The 15,518-nt window shown below is 41.0% G+C and overlaps 1 protein-coding gene across 4 annotated transcripts in view; it reads right to left on the reverse strand.

Annotated features, from left to right (window-relative positions):
- The window catches only part of WASHC2C (WASH complex subunit 2C), a 123,186-nt gene that overhangs the window by 33,963 nt on the left and 73,705 nt on the right, over positions 1-15,518 (reverse strand). For all 4 annotated transcript variants that reach the window (XM_073596530.1, XM_073596529.1, XM_073596528.1 and 1 more), the window contains exons 19-24: positions 14,873-15,021; positions 12,037-12,145; positions 10,546-10,683; positions 10,155-10,325; positions 6,172-6,303; positions 5,310-5,402 (exon numbers count right to left, since the gene is read on the reverse strand). In XM_073596530.1, the coding sequence (XP_073452631.1) occupies positions 5,310-5,402; positions 6,172-6,303; positions 10,155-10,325; positions 10,546-10,683; positions 12,037-12,145; positions 14,873-15,021 (792 nt within the window). The remainder of the gene's footprint in view (positions 1-5,309; positions 5,403-6,171; positions 6,304-10,154; positions 10,326-10,545; positions 10,684-12,036; positions 12,146-14,872; positions 15,022-15,518) is intronic.

Below are 15,518 nucleotides of genomic sequence, written 5' to 3' on the forward strand. Positions count from 1 at the left end.
CCAGTCAAGTTCATCCACCCCAAACTCGCTCATGCATGTGTTTGGACCTTGCTTTGAGAGCCGAGCACACTCATGCAAGAGCCTGTCATGCGAATTGGATGTGGGGAAACATTTTAAAAGTAAAAAAATAGTTTTTTTTTTCAAAATTGGCGGTCTTTTTTTTGTTTATAATGCAAAAAATTAAAACCGCAGAGGTGGTCAAACACCACCAAAAGAAAGCCCTATTTGTGGCAAAATAAGGATGTAAATTTTGTTTGGGTACTGCGTCGCACGTCTGTTCAATTGTTAGTTAAAGCGATGCAGTGCCGTATCGCAAAAAATGGCCTGGTCATTAAGTGGGAAAATCTTCTGGGGCTGAAGTGGTTAAAAAGCAAAATTGTAATTTGTACATTTAGAAAACTTCCATTGTTACAAAAGCTAGACAGGTTTGTTCTATTTAGAGATACAAGTGACACCCTATGATATATTACAGGAAGGTTTCACTTTCAACCAATTTCTCTGCAGTCAGATGAGGTGGGAAATACACTAAAAATATCAGTATATTCTTTGTTTTTCTGCATGCTTCGGTGCCTTCCGCTACACCCAAACAGTTATAATCCCATTAAAGAAGAACTCTAAAAGCGGTAATAAACCCCAACAGCCTTGTTCCCACTTGACTGCAGTGCGGGAAAGCTGCGTACCCTTGCAGCTCCCCGAACCGCTTTCCAATTGCACTGCCCTTGTGAGCTGCTGCGGGGGTCAGTGCAAAGTTGACACCCAAACACGAGTTGCAAATGCAGTGCATCTGTCCGCAACAGATCTCATAATACAAAAGTACCATGCAATGTAGTGCCTTTTAAAAAGTAGTGCAGGAACTACTTTTGATGCGGTGTGATTTCAGCCTATCCAAAATTAATAGGACTGAAATCGTACTGCACAAAACTGAATGTGAATCGCACAGCATTCCTGTGCATTCACATGCAGTTTCTAGTGTGAATTGGCCCTAAACAAAAAATGTAACATATTGCAGGTTACCGATTCTTTGATGTGGTGGCCAAATTTGTTTTTGTTTTTTACATTTTTCCTGTTTTCACCTGGTGATCTTTGCCAGTAGCACACTCCCTGTATTAGAGTGCCCCCACTCTGGATGAAGGAGCACAGAGGGCAAATTTGGAAAGCAGCAATGTCAGTCCACAGACTGACTATGCTCCCTCAGGGGGAACAAAGTGTTAGTTGTACTAGCAGATTTAGAAACTCCAGCTAACACTTCATAAGCAATTACAGCAAACAGCTTTGTTCATTTTGTTTTACATAAATAAAAGCTGATCATTGTAAGCATCCATCAGTGGTAAATGGTTTGTCTGATCCCTGTGACTAATGCATCCGCAGGAAAGCTTATTCTTTTGAAAAAAACAACAGCCTTACTGGCCGGATCACCAGGTGAAAATAGAACAAATCCTATAAAAGAAAAAACAATGAAGCCATCACATCCAAGAATTAGATGGAAAGAATAAGGTGGTAAACTGTAATGCAATATGATAAATGTTTGCTTATGGGTTTAGTACTACTTGAAGTAACTGCTCATAAACTTGTAACAAACATAGCATAACCCAAATCAATTTAGGAAAAATAAAAGGACACAACGAAGTGCCAAGTGTAGGGTGCAGTAACCAAAGAAACAAAATCGGCAAGACTGTTAGATAGGAACAAAAGATGGACATAAAAGTAGGAGATAAACAAGGGCCTGTGTGCCATCACATATTACAGTCATAAGATAAATATACTCACTTTCCTCTCATCCCTCTTTTGAGACCATTCCACTTCATAAATGTTCCTCGACATAAGCGGAAGGCCCCCTGATAGCCATGCAATTGTGCAATGCCTCTCACCATCATAAACCTGAAATGTTACTGTCTGACACTTGGCCAGTTTTTGTCATACTACACTGTAAGCTTTCTGCTGACACTTGACCCCCCTGTATAAGCATTACTGTTAATATATCTTTTCCAGAAAAATGAAGACATATATTGAAAATGGAAAACAAACATGTAGATAAGCTTAAAGCGGAACTTTACACATAAAAAAAAAAAAAAAAAAAAAAAAGAATGTTCTTTAGCAAGAAATATACATTCCACATTAATAATTATGCTACCAAAAATGAGTATGTGCTGTAAATTGCCTCCAGCATTGCTCCTGTTTCTTCTTGCTGGAGGCTGCCATTTTGCTGGAGCCCAGATCCCCTGAACAGCAGTAATTCATAACAAGCAATTAAACCCATCAATTTAACAGTTTCAAAAAACAGTTACAATCCTGGAATGCAGAGATTGCTAACTGTCACATTTGTTTGTTTCCTCAACCAAACTGTAAAACTATTAAATGGCTGGTGTCATAACAAATCACATGTGCAGCACTATGGTAGTTGAAGATCAAACTGAAGCAGCATCCTTGGCTGTAAATCAGGGGTGCCCAAACCAGTGGTCCGGGGGCCACATGTGGCTCGCGGAGCCCTCTGATGTGGCCCGCGACCTCCTTCTCTGGGATGGCGGATTGGCAAACCCAGATCATGGATTGCGGACCCGCCATCCCAGAGCATCTGTGTTGTTAATGAAGCCAACGGTAGAGAAAGCAAGCGGCTGTGGAGCAGAGCTGTGTAAGCCGATTCTTCCTGTATAGCGCCGGCTCCTGTCACAGATGGACTGATACCAAATGCACCCTGCTTGGGACAGCAACAGCAGACGATACCTGAATGGAAGACTGTTATTAAAGGTCAGTTTATTACTAAAATTTTTAAAAAATGTATGTATGGGCATATCTGCGCAGTGGTTACTGGGCTGCTTTCAAACTGATCCGCAGGTGCAGTGCACCTTCAGGTTACCTGCACTCAGTTATAGATCTAGATCTCTTATTACCTGCGGGTTTGTTGCACTTTCAGAAAGTGCACCACACCTGCAGGATATAATAGAAGTCTACGGAAAAGTGTAGCTAACCCACAGGAAAGACACAGGTGCACTGCACTGCATTAGTGCGAAAACTAGGCCCCTTTCACACAATCGGTCTGACCCAATCAGACCCTCCATTCACCTCTATGAAAACGGCAGATGTAAACAGATTTGTGTCCATTTACACCTACCTACCTCCAATCTGATCAGCTTAAAAAACAGAAGAGGATCAATCCCCTTCCGTCTGGGTGGATCGGATCGGAGGACCCACAGATTAGAGTGGGCTGTGTCCATGTCCACTCTGCAGACACGGACCTGTCATCCACCTGCTCTGCTCATTGTGGCCCACGACTGGTTACCAAGTCGCTCAAGTGGCTCTCACTCTTCAAAAGGTTGGGCACTCCTGCTGTAAATGATAGGAGGGTTTCATTCCGCTTTAAGGCTGTCAACAGATCGGCCTCTACAAATTCAGCAGTGCCTAAAAATGGAGCGCAACTGAGCATGTGCAGAGCAGGGTGAGACAGTGTATTACTGGATTTTAAACAGTATAGACACTTATTTTAATGTTTTACATAGCTATACCTGCAAAAGGTGAAAGTCTGAAGTCATCTAGCAGGACCTAAAGCGGAGCTCCACCCAAAATGTTTAGCAGATATTCACTTTGCATGCAGCCGCTGACGTCAGCAGCGCATGCGCTGTGAATGCCCAGATGCTGCCGGACCCTGCCGGGAAGAAGGCTCCCATGTGCAGGAGTGACGTCATTGCGGCTCCGTCCACTCACAGCACCGGAGCTGAGAACCCAAAAGACAAGCCGAGGGCAAAATGTCAGCGCCCTCGGCGTGGACTGGCCTGCGATACGGGGACCTTGTGCTAAGTTAAGTATTTTATAATGAGCTAGTATACGGTGCATACTAGCTCATTATGCCTTTGCCTTACAGGTTTTATTTCATTTTTAAATTTTTTTTTAACATTTTTTTTTTTTTTCTGAGGGTATACAACCGCTTTAACAGCCATACACATGAAAGAACAAATCTGAAAGGACAAGATGTTCAACTCCAAAAGAAAGCCTGGACTGTACAGGGGCAAACACAAGAGATGGTATGATGTCCATAGGAGCCAGGGGTAGGCAACCTCAGCCCTCCAGCTGTGGTGAAACTACAAATCCCATCATGCCTCTGCCTCTAGGAGTCATGCCTGTGATTGTTAGGATCTTGCAATGTCTCGTGGGACTTGTAGTTTCAAAACAGCTGGGAGGGGCCGAGGTTGCCTACCCCTGATATAAGCTAATAGATGCACCCAACATATTGCTGGGGTGTCCCAACTGCCATTTCAGTATTCAAATAATTATTTCTGAGTCATCTTTGCCCTCCACAAGAGTGATTGCCAACAGGTCTGAAGCAGCCTAATCTGCCCGACAACTGACCAGTGGGCGAGAAATGCAAATGACGTACGGTACTTGAACTTTAAGCCAAAAAGAGAAATACTATAATTACATTACAGAAAAATATAACACTGGTTACATTCAGACTAAACACAAACTGCAACTAATAAAATGAAACCTAGACCTAGGCAAGCTTGTGCTGGCAACAAAAAAATACACAACACATGCTTAGTTATACCCTCCAACAAAGCACAGTCATATCTAAATGTGGTAGTCAGTCTCAACTCACCCAACTTTTTTTATGAAACACATTGAATGGGATTAGTCTGTGATGTACTCACATCTAACAGGATAATATCGGGGACCCCACTCCTGATACATGAAGGGAGCAGTGTTCAGTAAGGAGTTTGTTAAACAGTGCTTTATAGCACATGGAAATGGGAATTCTTATTATATTGGTTTTTAATAAAGTCCTAAAATGTTTTATGCTAAGTGAGCCTCTTTTCCCCCTTTTTTTTTTTTTTCGGAGGAGGAAAAAGGAGTAAAGAGAGGGGATTCAGCTGAAAACAATACCATCTGGTGAGTGCTTATCCTTTAGTGCGGGCGCCATGGTGAGCAATTCATGAAATTAGTGGAGGGCAAAAAAATTATTGGAAACTGTTTAAACAAATTATCTCTAAGCATCCTATTTCTATGGATATTCGTCTTGGAAGATGAGGAATTGTTTCAGAGTGGACTATTTTTTTATTATATACACAGTTTTATTTGCACTTCTATTTGATATTGCAAATTATGATCCTTAACATTTTAATTGTTGATATACAATTTCAATTGTTGTTTGATGGTTTAAACAATTTATGTACATAGTATTTATTAAGTTTGAGACCACTCGAAGCACTGGGCTTTACACTTAAACCAATCCCAACTCACTAAAACTTTCAATTTAAAAGCAAAAAAATCTGTCTTTGTTCATTCATGTTAGCTATACTGCACAATGGGAACATAATTACCAGAGGCTTTACAGTACTAAAGAGATCATCTTCATCCTCATCTCCAAACAATCCTAATCCATCTGGTGGTTTAGCAGCACTTAGTTTCTCAGTCTGTAATATACAAACCATAGATCAGTCATTACTAACCCAAAAGGAAAATGGCAGAGAAATGGACAATACAAGAGTTTAACCAATCATACTGGGATGCTGCCAACTAAGGTAATCACAAATTAGGATTTATAAGGATCTGGTCCTAACAATTGTTCACATATACTATTATTATTTAGAAAAAAATAACGTGAACTTGTCTAGTCCTAAAGCAAACACTGAATATCCATAATTTAAAAAAAAAAAAATCAGCCTTTAGAGAACTTTAAACTTTATTTTAACCTTTACTTCTACTTTAGTCAGCTTTGCCTAGTACCAAAGAATTTATTCATTATATGTGGAATATGCAGACAAATAAAAGAGCAGAGCACATTTAAAACAGAATTCCAGGATAAAAACATAACTAGTCTAAAAAATTCTCCCTCCCCCCCTAAACCTGTGTATTAAAGATGTATATACTTACTCTATTCTTAGACCACTATGGTCTGGTCACATGACCCAGCTTCCGTGTCAGTTAGCAGCGGCTGCAGGGGAGAGGAGGAAGTGCCATCCACGAATGGGCCAAAGGAGCCTATAGGCGACATCATGGCTTCAGGTTTTACCAGCTGTGTTTGAGCGCTGGCTGACACGGGGATCATGAGACAAGAGTGGGCTGAAAATAGGTAAGTATATACCACTCTAACTTAAAATGTATATAATGCATAACAAAGAAAGAAGAAAAGTACATTTTGGATTCGATTTCAACAGAAATAATAAGATCAAAAAAACTTACAGACTTCTTACTAGTACTGGCAAAGAGGTCTACGTCTGGATCATTATCTTTTTGTAGCTCCTGACTGAAGAGAAGTTCCTCATCTTGGAACACACGTGTACTCCTTGCCTGTGTGCTTTTCTCAGTGGAGACCTAGCAAATAAAAGAAAGAGGTGTTACTTGATGTCATCAGTGTTTACTATAAGTGTGTTCCCACTTGTAGCAATTACATCATGAAAGGATCATGCTAACATTGCATAAAACTATAGCAACTTTACAAAAAAGGAACAGATTTGGCACAAATTGAAATGGACAGTTATCAGATCACATTGCATCTGGTGCAGATATGTTTGTGCATATATTTTTGCTTTTCAAAGCAGAACAAAAACTTATTTCCAAGTTCTTGTTGCTGATCTCCTACCTTCACCAACTATGTCAGCCATATTCTTCTGAGCTCTGTAATTCCTCTGCAATAGCCTGCTGAACTTACTGAAAAAATGTTATTGCCTGGTGATTTCCTGTTTGCGAGACTGCTGACTGCTATTCCTCCAGTAACCTCAGCCAGCAGTCTGACATGCCCCCTTGTAGTCCTCTGAAAGCGAACAGGGACTTGTACTTCTGCCTGGCTCCCTGTAGTGGGCGGAGGGGGTCTCACAGCGTGCGTCTGTCCATAGAGGTGGTGTCCTCCTCCTCCCTGCCAGCACTAAAAACTGCACTGTGACACTGCACTGATGGGCACTGAAAAGCTACACTGGTGACACCGGCACTGAAAAGCTACACTGGTGACACCGGCACTGAAAAGCTACACTGGTGACACCGGCACTGAAAAGCTACACTAGTGACACTGCACTGGTGAGCACAGATAAGCTGCACTGATAGGCACTGGTGAGACCGCACTGATAAACTGCACTAATGGGCATTGAAAAGCTGCACTGATAAGGCTACACATATGGGCACTGATGAGGCTGCACTGATTAGCAGTGGACAGCATCCACTGTTTTACTGACACCATCCACTGCCAAATATCTGTAGGAGGGGTTTCCACCATCCCTGCAAAGTTTGCAGTCATTTTTTATGTCTTATTTTTAGTGTGCATTATGTGTGACGTTACATATCACGGAGACTGGTATTGAGGCGATATTGAAGCTTACTGAGATTGCCATAAATTATAGGGTTCCACCATTATTGTGGTACTGATTAGTAAGTTAGCGCTGCGCTTTTGTTTTTTTCTCATGCCGACATTTACTTGTGTCATGCGCTGATGTAAAGGGGCAGGGCCCGGCTCTTTCTGTGGTGCGGCTAGGGATGTTCTCATACACCATACAAGCACTGATTACTATTAGAAAGATCTCAAAGCTGAATGAGGAGGAATATTTCTAATACTGATTTACAGAGCACAGTGTGTATAATATAGAATGTTTATACAGTTCAGTACTGATTACATAAAGCATGTAAGGGAAATATGTTTATCTCCTGCTGTGACTTGGGAGAAAACAGACATGCTTTACAGTTATAAGAATTTCCCCTCTGTCTGTGTTGTGCTCAGTGATGTGGCTGCAGAATGAGGGGAGATTTATGTTGAAGTGGGCATGTTCACATTTAGTGTACACAAGCCTAGTGTACCTCCCACATTCAGTGCAATATGCAAAGCATGATGGGAAATGTAGTTTAAATGACAGTATAAAGAGAGGGGAGAGGATATGACGCAATTCCTGTTCTAACACCTCCTCCTTGCCAGAAAACCGGTGTCTTGTCGAATACTGTCCCCCATCGGATAGTGTCCGCCCTGTACTGCGCAGGTGCAGTACGGAGGACAAACGAGACGCCGAAAGTCTCCGAAGTTCAACAGCTGATCATCAGCTGTACACGGCATCTGCGCAGTTATTCTGCCCTGTGTCCAAGTTCATTCCCCACTATCCAAGTGGACATAGAGTTAGAATAAATAGATGCCGAGCGTAGCGAGGCCATGCCCGAAGCGTGGAGAGCGAAGCGAGCCCGCGAGGGGCCCTCTTAAAAAGCCTTCACTATTAAGTGCCCAAGCGCCATACAGCTGATGGTCAGCTGATCAACTTCGGACACTTTCGGCGTCTCCTTCTCCTCAATACTGCGCAAGCGCTGCGCCTGCGCAGTATGGGGCGGACACTATCCGATACGAGGACACTTCTCGTCAGAACACCGACAGCATTTTTTGAACTGCAGAGCTGACTTCCTGAAAATTCAATTCAACGTTTCTCTTCATTGGTAAGGAATTTCGCAAAGGTAATAACTGTTTCGTGTTTTGTGTGGGGGTGTACTAATGAGGGATTTTTTGCTGATCCCAGAGTTCTGCTTTAAATATTAGGTAAAAAATGTGTTGACTTGCCAGCAAGTTTGAGCACAAAAGTTATATTACAGTAGCACTAGTACTGGCAGAATTCTTGTTGTAGCCTAATGATAAAATTATACATGACATAATTATGGCTTATGAGACTAAAGTTTTAAACCTAGGTATGTTCTGACCAGGAAATACTTGTGAACTAATAATATAATAGTGGCAATCAGCACAATTATCATACAGATAAATAGTCAAAATGTCAAAAATAGTCAAATGTGTGTTGCACAGCCCAACAATGTGTGCCCTTTGATTTGGCCTCCTCAGTTGGCCTACTGAAGAAGCCCAATCGCAGGACGCAACGAGTCTAGTAGGAAGGAGCCGAGCCTGTGACGTCACGCCAGAGTCGCACCTTATGTGGTGATGAGCCAGCAGGAGACGGTATTCGGATTAGCGCTTTTAATTCTGATATCTTGTAAGTGTATTTTAGTGCGGGGTTTTTAAATAAAAAAACAAAAACGGAGCACACTACGTTTGTGCCTTTCTGCCTTGTATGATAGATAGATGTGAGCTGAGCCTATGGAGTGCTTTGGCAAGTGGATGGAACTGATGACCTGTGTAACCCGAGGCGGATACGAGAAGTGAGCAGGCCCTTCACCTGGTGATGGATGTGCACTATGCATGAAAAGTGAAGACACGGGGCGTTTTTGGAAAAATATTTAAAGTGGAAGTTGCAGGATATAATCTTTCAAATATACACATATATACATATATGTGTGTTATTTGTTTAGGTGTTGTGCTACACTGATTTTAATTTGGATACTAGTGAACTATTTCTTTATATTTATCTTTACCTAGGAAGAAAAACTGGACGTGATAGTAATGGAATGCTTTAGGAGCTACTCAGACATTGCTGCATGCACATGTGCCGACAGGTGACATGCAGATAGGAGGAGAGAGCAGAGTTGACGACCTATCAGTATTGCTGCAGATGAGGTTGTGACACTTCTGTATTCTCTAAGATAGGTCCAATAATAGTGCTGTATAGATGTGCAGCAGGCAGCCAAGGAAGTAGATAATCAGAATGAAGTAAAATCCCCCTAAATTTAGGAATTGTATAACACTGCAGATGGCCTAAAGCTGATCTGAAGGTAATGTGTGGCTCTTTTTATAGTATGCTTCTATAAGCCTAAATATTTTTTACCTTAATGCATTCCTTGCATCAAGGTTAAAAATGTTTAGGCATCCGTATCCCTCCTCACCTCCCCTTATATTTACCTGAGCCCACATTCGATCAAGCGCTGTGCCTAATCTGCAGCTCTTCTCTCCCCTAACTTCCTGGTCTTACAGGTTTTGCTGAGGTGGCAGAAACCATTGGTTCCCACTATTGTCAATCAAAGCCAGTGACGAGGGAGCGGGGCCGAGTCCCACTGTCTATGTCAATAGATGCAGACAACGATGCTTGGGAACAAGCCCGCATGAGTGCCCCCATAGGAAGGGGCTTTCTTTGGGGACACTCACCAGAGGGGAATAGTCAGAAGCGCTGGTGGGGACCCCCCTGAGAAGAGGAAGTTCCTGGCCGCCCTGTGCAATTCCATTGCACAGAGCAGTAAGTATAAAACTTCTGTTATTTAAAAAAAAATTAAAAAAAAATTGAAGCTTTACAAGCACTTTAAGTGTGAAATGCACTTACCCTTTCAGAATCCTTCGAAGAGGCACTGGTTGACAGCTGATCTTCCATATCCTCATCATCCTCTTCTCCAAAGAGACTTAGCACATTAGTGGTCTTAGGCTTTGTATGTTTAAGAGTTGGTGGTGTATCTGCAAACAAACCATCTGACTCTTTCACAGAAACAGATTTTACCTAAGTACAGAAATTGAAAAGAACTTTAAGACATAATAGCACATATAATTGACATAATTGTTCAAAAATAAAATATGAGCACTTATTAAAGCTGCATTCCTTTAAAGAAAATAGATTAAATAACTGTAAATGTTAAAAAAGCTTATTAGATTATATGTAAATACTGTACATTAAAGTAAAGTATTTTACTTGGTTTTTACATGGCTTGAAACAATCTTACCGTATTATTCTTTTGCACTGCAGGTGGCACTGTATCTTCAAAAGCTGGAACGGGAGCTTTAGACTCGGGTTTTTTATGTACGTCATCAAACAAGGATACCTTCTCTGTATCTACTTTCACAGGAGTCTTTGATTGCTCCTTATATAAGACAATATAAGAAAAAGATCACAAAACACAAGTTATGCATATCAACTGAAGTGTTATTTAGCTGAATTTTAATGCATTAAAGGGTAACTATAGTGGGTTTTACTCATTTTCTTTGTGATGGTCAAGACTAAAAAAAAACAAAACAAAAAAAAAAAAAAAAAAAAAAAGACAAAAAAAATATGGGCATGGCAATCCACGTCACTGATAACAATAAGTTTTTATATCCTCTTTGTAGTGTGGGTTTTATCCAAGTCCAAGAATATACCAGTAAGATAATCGGCTTTTATTTAAGTTGCTTAGAGCAACTGTATGAACAAAATAGAGCCAGTAATGTTGTAAGCTCTACTGGGGGCATGGACTGATGTCAATGTTTCAAGCAATAAGGAATATGTTGGTGCTATATAGGCAAATACAACAATAACCAACATCATCTTATAAATGCTATTAACAGTTATACTATGAGTGGTTAATAGGTTTAAAGGATCACTCCTAACAACCTGAATTTCCTCAAAATATATTATTATATAAACAAACCTTGAGCCACAGATATAAAACAGGCGTAGCAGCAGTTGCTATAACCCTTTATGGATAGTAATGATAAATAACTAGGCAACTGCGCTTAACTAATTTAGACCTTGTTGTATGTTACATACATATCATACAAGGTCTGAATTAGTGAAGCGTGGTTGCCTAGTTGTTTATCAACTTTAGACTTCTGCCTCATATTTATGGTTACCATTATCAATGTGGATTGTAGTCCACATTACCGTTAAAATAATTTTTTTTTTTTTTTTCCTTCAAAAAGCTTCTATGCAAAATGTTATAAAGGGCAGTGAAGTGAATTAAGTTACACGGTAACGGCAGTAAATAAGTAAAATCTAAAGACTTCCAGGAGGCAGAGATTAGACTTTTTATGGTTTAAAAATCTGAAACAACTCTGTGGGGAAATACATTTTCAAAACAGTGTGAAGTGGCACTTAGTGTCAATTTGTAATTGGAGGATCAATGGCCTTAAAGCATTGGTGAGACAAAAGCATTAAAATCCATGGGGACCATGTTGAAAATAAAAACAGGTGAATAAACTTTGTTTTTCTAATTTGCTTCTAGGTCTTTCTATGTAGTCTTTGATTGGCCATTGAATTCATTGTTATAAGCAGAGTGATGTCAGGGCTTTTAGGTTAGCATGGCATTGGATCTCTCAGTATGAGCCAGTAACTACTAGTGTCATCCCGCATCAATACATCTTTTCTGTTGTTCTCACAGCACTTCCCAATTCAGTCATGTCATTGCCTGTAGGGAAAAAAGAAAATACAGTTCCCTTCATCCTTGCTGCCTGTCACTTACCAAAGTGTGGCCTGTGGATTTAGTAGAGCTCCCTGCTGATGAAAATAAAGGCTCTTCGCTGTTTTCGTCATCCTCAAACAACAGAGAAACCCGCTGATGCTTCTTCTGGCTAGAACATATATATTATGTTATTTTGCACCACACAGCTTTGGTTCCAAACAGCAGAAGTTTCTTTTTTTTGTAACAAAGTGCAAAAGCAGCAAGAGGTTTTTTTTAGAAAATAATGGTAGCCAGAGAGCTATATTCACCTCCTATCCTGTGTCAGGATACCCCAACTTGGCAAAACAAAGTACTATCTGATCATATTACACACCTGTTGGTAAATTGAAGCAGATTGTACAAAAACCTGCTGACTACCTATGTTTTTTTTGGTAAATTTAAAAATGCATACAGTTATTAATATACTGTATACAGCTCTACATCGCCAAACAATTAGAGATTATTATTATAATACAGGATTTATATAGTGGCAACAGATTGCGCGGTGCTTTACAATGTTAGGGCAGACAATACAGTTACAATACAATTCAATACAGGAGGAATCAGAGGGCCCTGCTCGTTGGAGTTTACAATCTAAAAGGGAGGGTCAAGAGATACAAAGGTAATAACTGTGGAGGATGAGCTGAGGGAGAAAATTAAAAAACAGTTGTTGGGTGAGGGCAGGCTAGGCTTCTCTGAAGAGAAAAGCTTTCAGGGACTGTCTAAAATTGGATAGAGTTGGAGATAGTCGAACAGATAGGGGTAGGCAATTCCATAGGATGGGAGAGGCTCGGGAGAAGTCTTGGGAGGCAAGTATAGGAGGAGGTGACAAGGGAGCTACAGAGCAGGAGGTCTTTTTTTTTTGGTATTTTGAGACTAGGTCAGTGATATAGCTGGGGGCCAAGTTGTGGATGGCTTTGAAAGTTGTTAGTATTTCGCATTTAATTTGTTGGTTGAGTGGCAGCCAATAGAGGGATTGGCAGAGAGGAGCAGCAGACACTGAATGGTTGGTAAGATGGATGAGTCTGGCAGCAGCATTCATGGTGGACTGAAGGGGGGATATCCTATGTAAGGAGAGGAGAGGACCAGTGAGTGAATAAGAAGCTTTGCGCTGTCGTTGGGATAGGAAGAGGCGTATTTTGGAGATGTTGCAGAGGTAGAGGCGTCAATCTTTGGAAAGTGATTGAATGTGGGGTCGATAGGAGAGTTTAGAGTCCAGGCTTACACCTAGCACCTTGGCGTGCAGGGGACGGGTTGATGGTTGTGGCATTGATCTTGACAGAGAAGTCAGGGAAAGGGGCACATGGGGAAGGAAATATTATTCAGAACCCAATCTTTCAAAGTGATCCGATTAACTACAATCTTTTCTGGCTGCTAGGGTTTACTGAACTCTTAAACTGAACGGTATTGTACCCTTGAAAAATTTAAATTAAATACATTTAGATATAACTCTACAAATTTGCCAAACTAAATGGTTTACAACATTTTTTAAGCGCATCCCACCCAGCCTATAGCAAAATGACGGCCAGGCGGTGGCTCTCCAGTTCTGACTGGATGTCATATGACGTCCAGCAGAACAAGCAGCCTGTGCGTGCCCCTGGGGAGGGGGCGCAGCGCGGTGATCGGTAATGCGGTGTGTTGCTCCAACACCTCACATCTCTGAACCTATGACGTAGGCTCTTTACCATGTAATCAGCTGTGTCCAATCACAGCGTTACCAGGAAGTGCCAGTAAAACTATTTTTTTCCCCAAAATTTTCGATCATTTTTCATTCGTTCAGCAAAAACTAAAAAACTGGTTATTAAATACCACCAAAAGAAAGCCCTATTTGTGCTAAAAAAAAAAAAAAAGTCATCTGGGTACAGCGTTGCATGACCGCAAAATTGGCCTGGGCAGGAAGGGGGTGAAAGTGCCCAGTACTGAAGTGGTTAAAGGACATATAAGGCTTTTGTTTGGTATATTGTCTCAAATACTTTTTAAGATTTTCCGAATAGTGGTCATATTAACTGGATATTAAAGTTGCACTGATTCAACAGCAGCCTGTATGGTTTAAATGTAATGAGTAGATAATTGGGCGGGAAGGAGAGGATCAGGGGCAGGGGGGGGGGCAAGGGGTGCCAACTAATGGGGGGCAGAATGAGGGATGAATAGAAAAGTAAGGAGCAGGGAAAAGGGGAAAAAAAAGCAGCAAGAGTTGTAGCAGGTTAGATAATTAACAGTAGTAAGTCGAAATTGCCTGGCAGGTAAAGAGTGATTTAACAAAATGTATTTTATACTCTAATTTTTTACCCTTCTTCACACACTGGTGACAGCTGCAGATTTTTTTTTTTTTTTTTAATTATTTTTTTTTTTTAAGGAAACCTTATGCAATTCACCATGATTGGGTGTCATGACTGGGAACCATGCAGATAGGTTCTAGTCTGTTAAGTGGGCTTAGCAACGTCAGTGACACAGAAGGTGTGTGCTCTAATTTAATGCTCCTCCGCCCTTCTGAGTGCCCCCATAGCAAGCCGACTGCTATGGGGGAATTAATCTCTCACTGCCCGCCCTCTCCCTGGTGACCCTGATCTAATTTGGAGGGGCTCTCTGGGGACCCTGATCTAAGTGGGGGGGGGGCTCTCTAGGGGCCCTGAGGTAAGAGGGGGGGCTCTCTGGGGACCCTGAGGTAAGGGGGGGGGGGGCTCTCTGGGGACCCTGAGGTAAGGGGGGGGGGGGCTCTCTGGGGACAGTCTGGATGAAGTCCGTGGGCCACATTTTTGTCCCAGTCCAGCCCTGAGCACAGCGCTGGATTAGGATTGGGCTCAGGCATAACATACGTTATATATTCTCAATCACAACACTAATACTTAAAAATTACCTGTCTTTTGTAATCGCAAATAGATCGTCTTTCTCAAACAAGCTGGATGTTTTCTCTGTTTTTTCCTCCTTTTTTGGCTTTGGGGGAACTGTCAAGTCCGTTTTGTTCCTCTCAACGGGTTTAGTGTCATTAGGGACTTTTATTGGCTCCTGTACAGTGGATAAACAGACAAAAGAAACGTTTATTTTATAATTTTTACTGTTATTTCGTACTCTTGGGTACATCACATATCCACATTTGTCATTGTGTGCTATTGACTTTATGACTACTAGCTATACACTCAATGATAAATTGTTATAGCAAACCTTATTTTTTTATATCTTCCTGTACAACAGACATATTTCTATTTATGCAGATACCCAATAAACACTCCTTTTTTAACACTGTACTACGGTAACTGTATTGCTCGGGTCACAGGGTGTTAAAAAAAAAAATTAAATAAATAAAATGTATAATTTAACGTACTGTCACCAGTCAGTATCACTGTAGCCAGTATGACCACCACACCAGTTATATGATAACACTGTACTGCACTGGTGATTATGTTAAAAAAAAAATAATAAAAAGGAGAAATTTTTTTTTTTTTTTATTTCTTCAATTTCTAAAAAATTGGGACAAAAAAAATTACAACTTCAAAAAACTCGCC

Source organism: Aquarana catesbeiana, linkage group LG08 (assembly GCF_042186555.1).
Source record: "Aquarana catesbeiana isolate 2022-GZ linkage group LG08, ASM4218655v1, whole genome shotgun sequence".
NCBI lineage: Eukaryota > Metazoa > Chordata > Amphibia > Anura > Ranidae > Aquarana > Aquarana catesbeiana.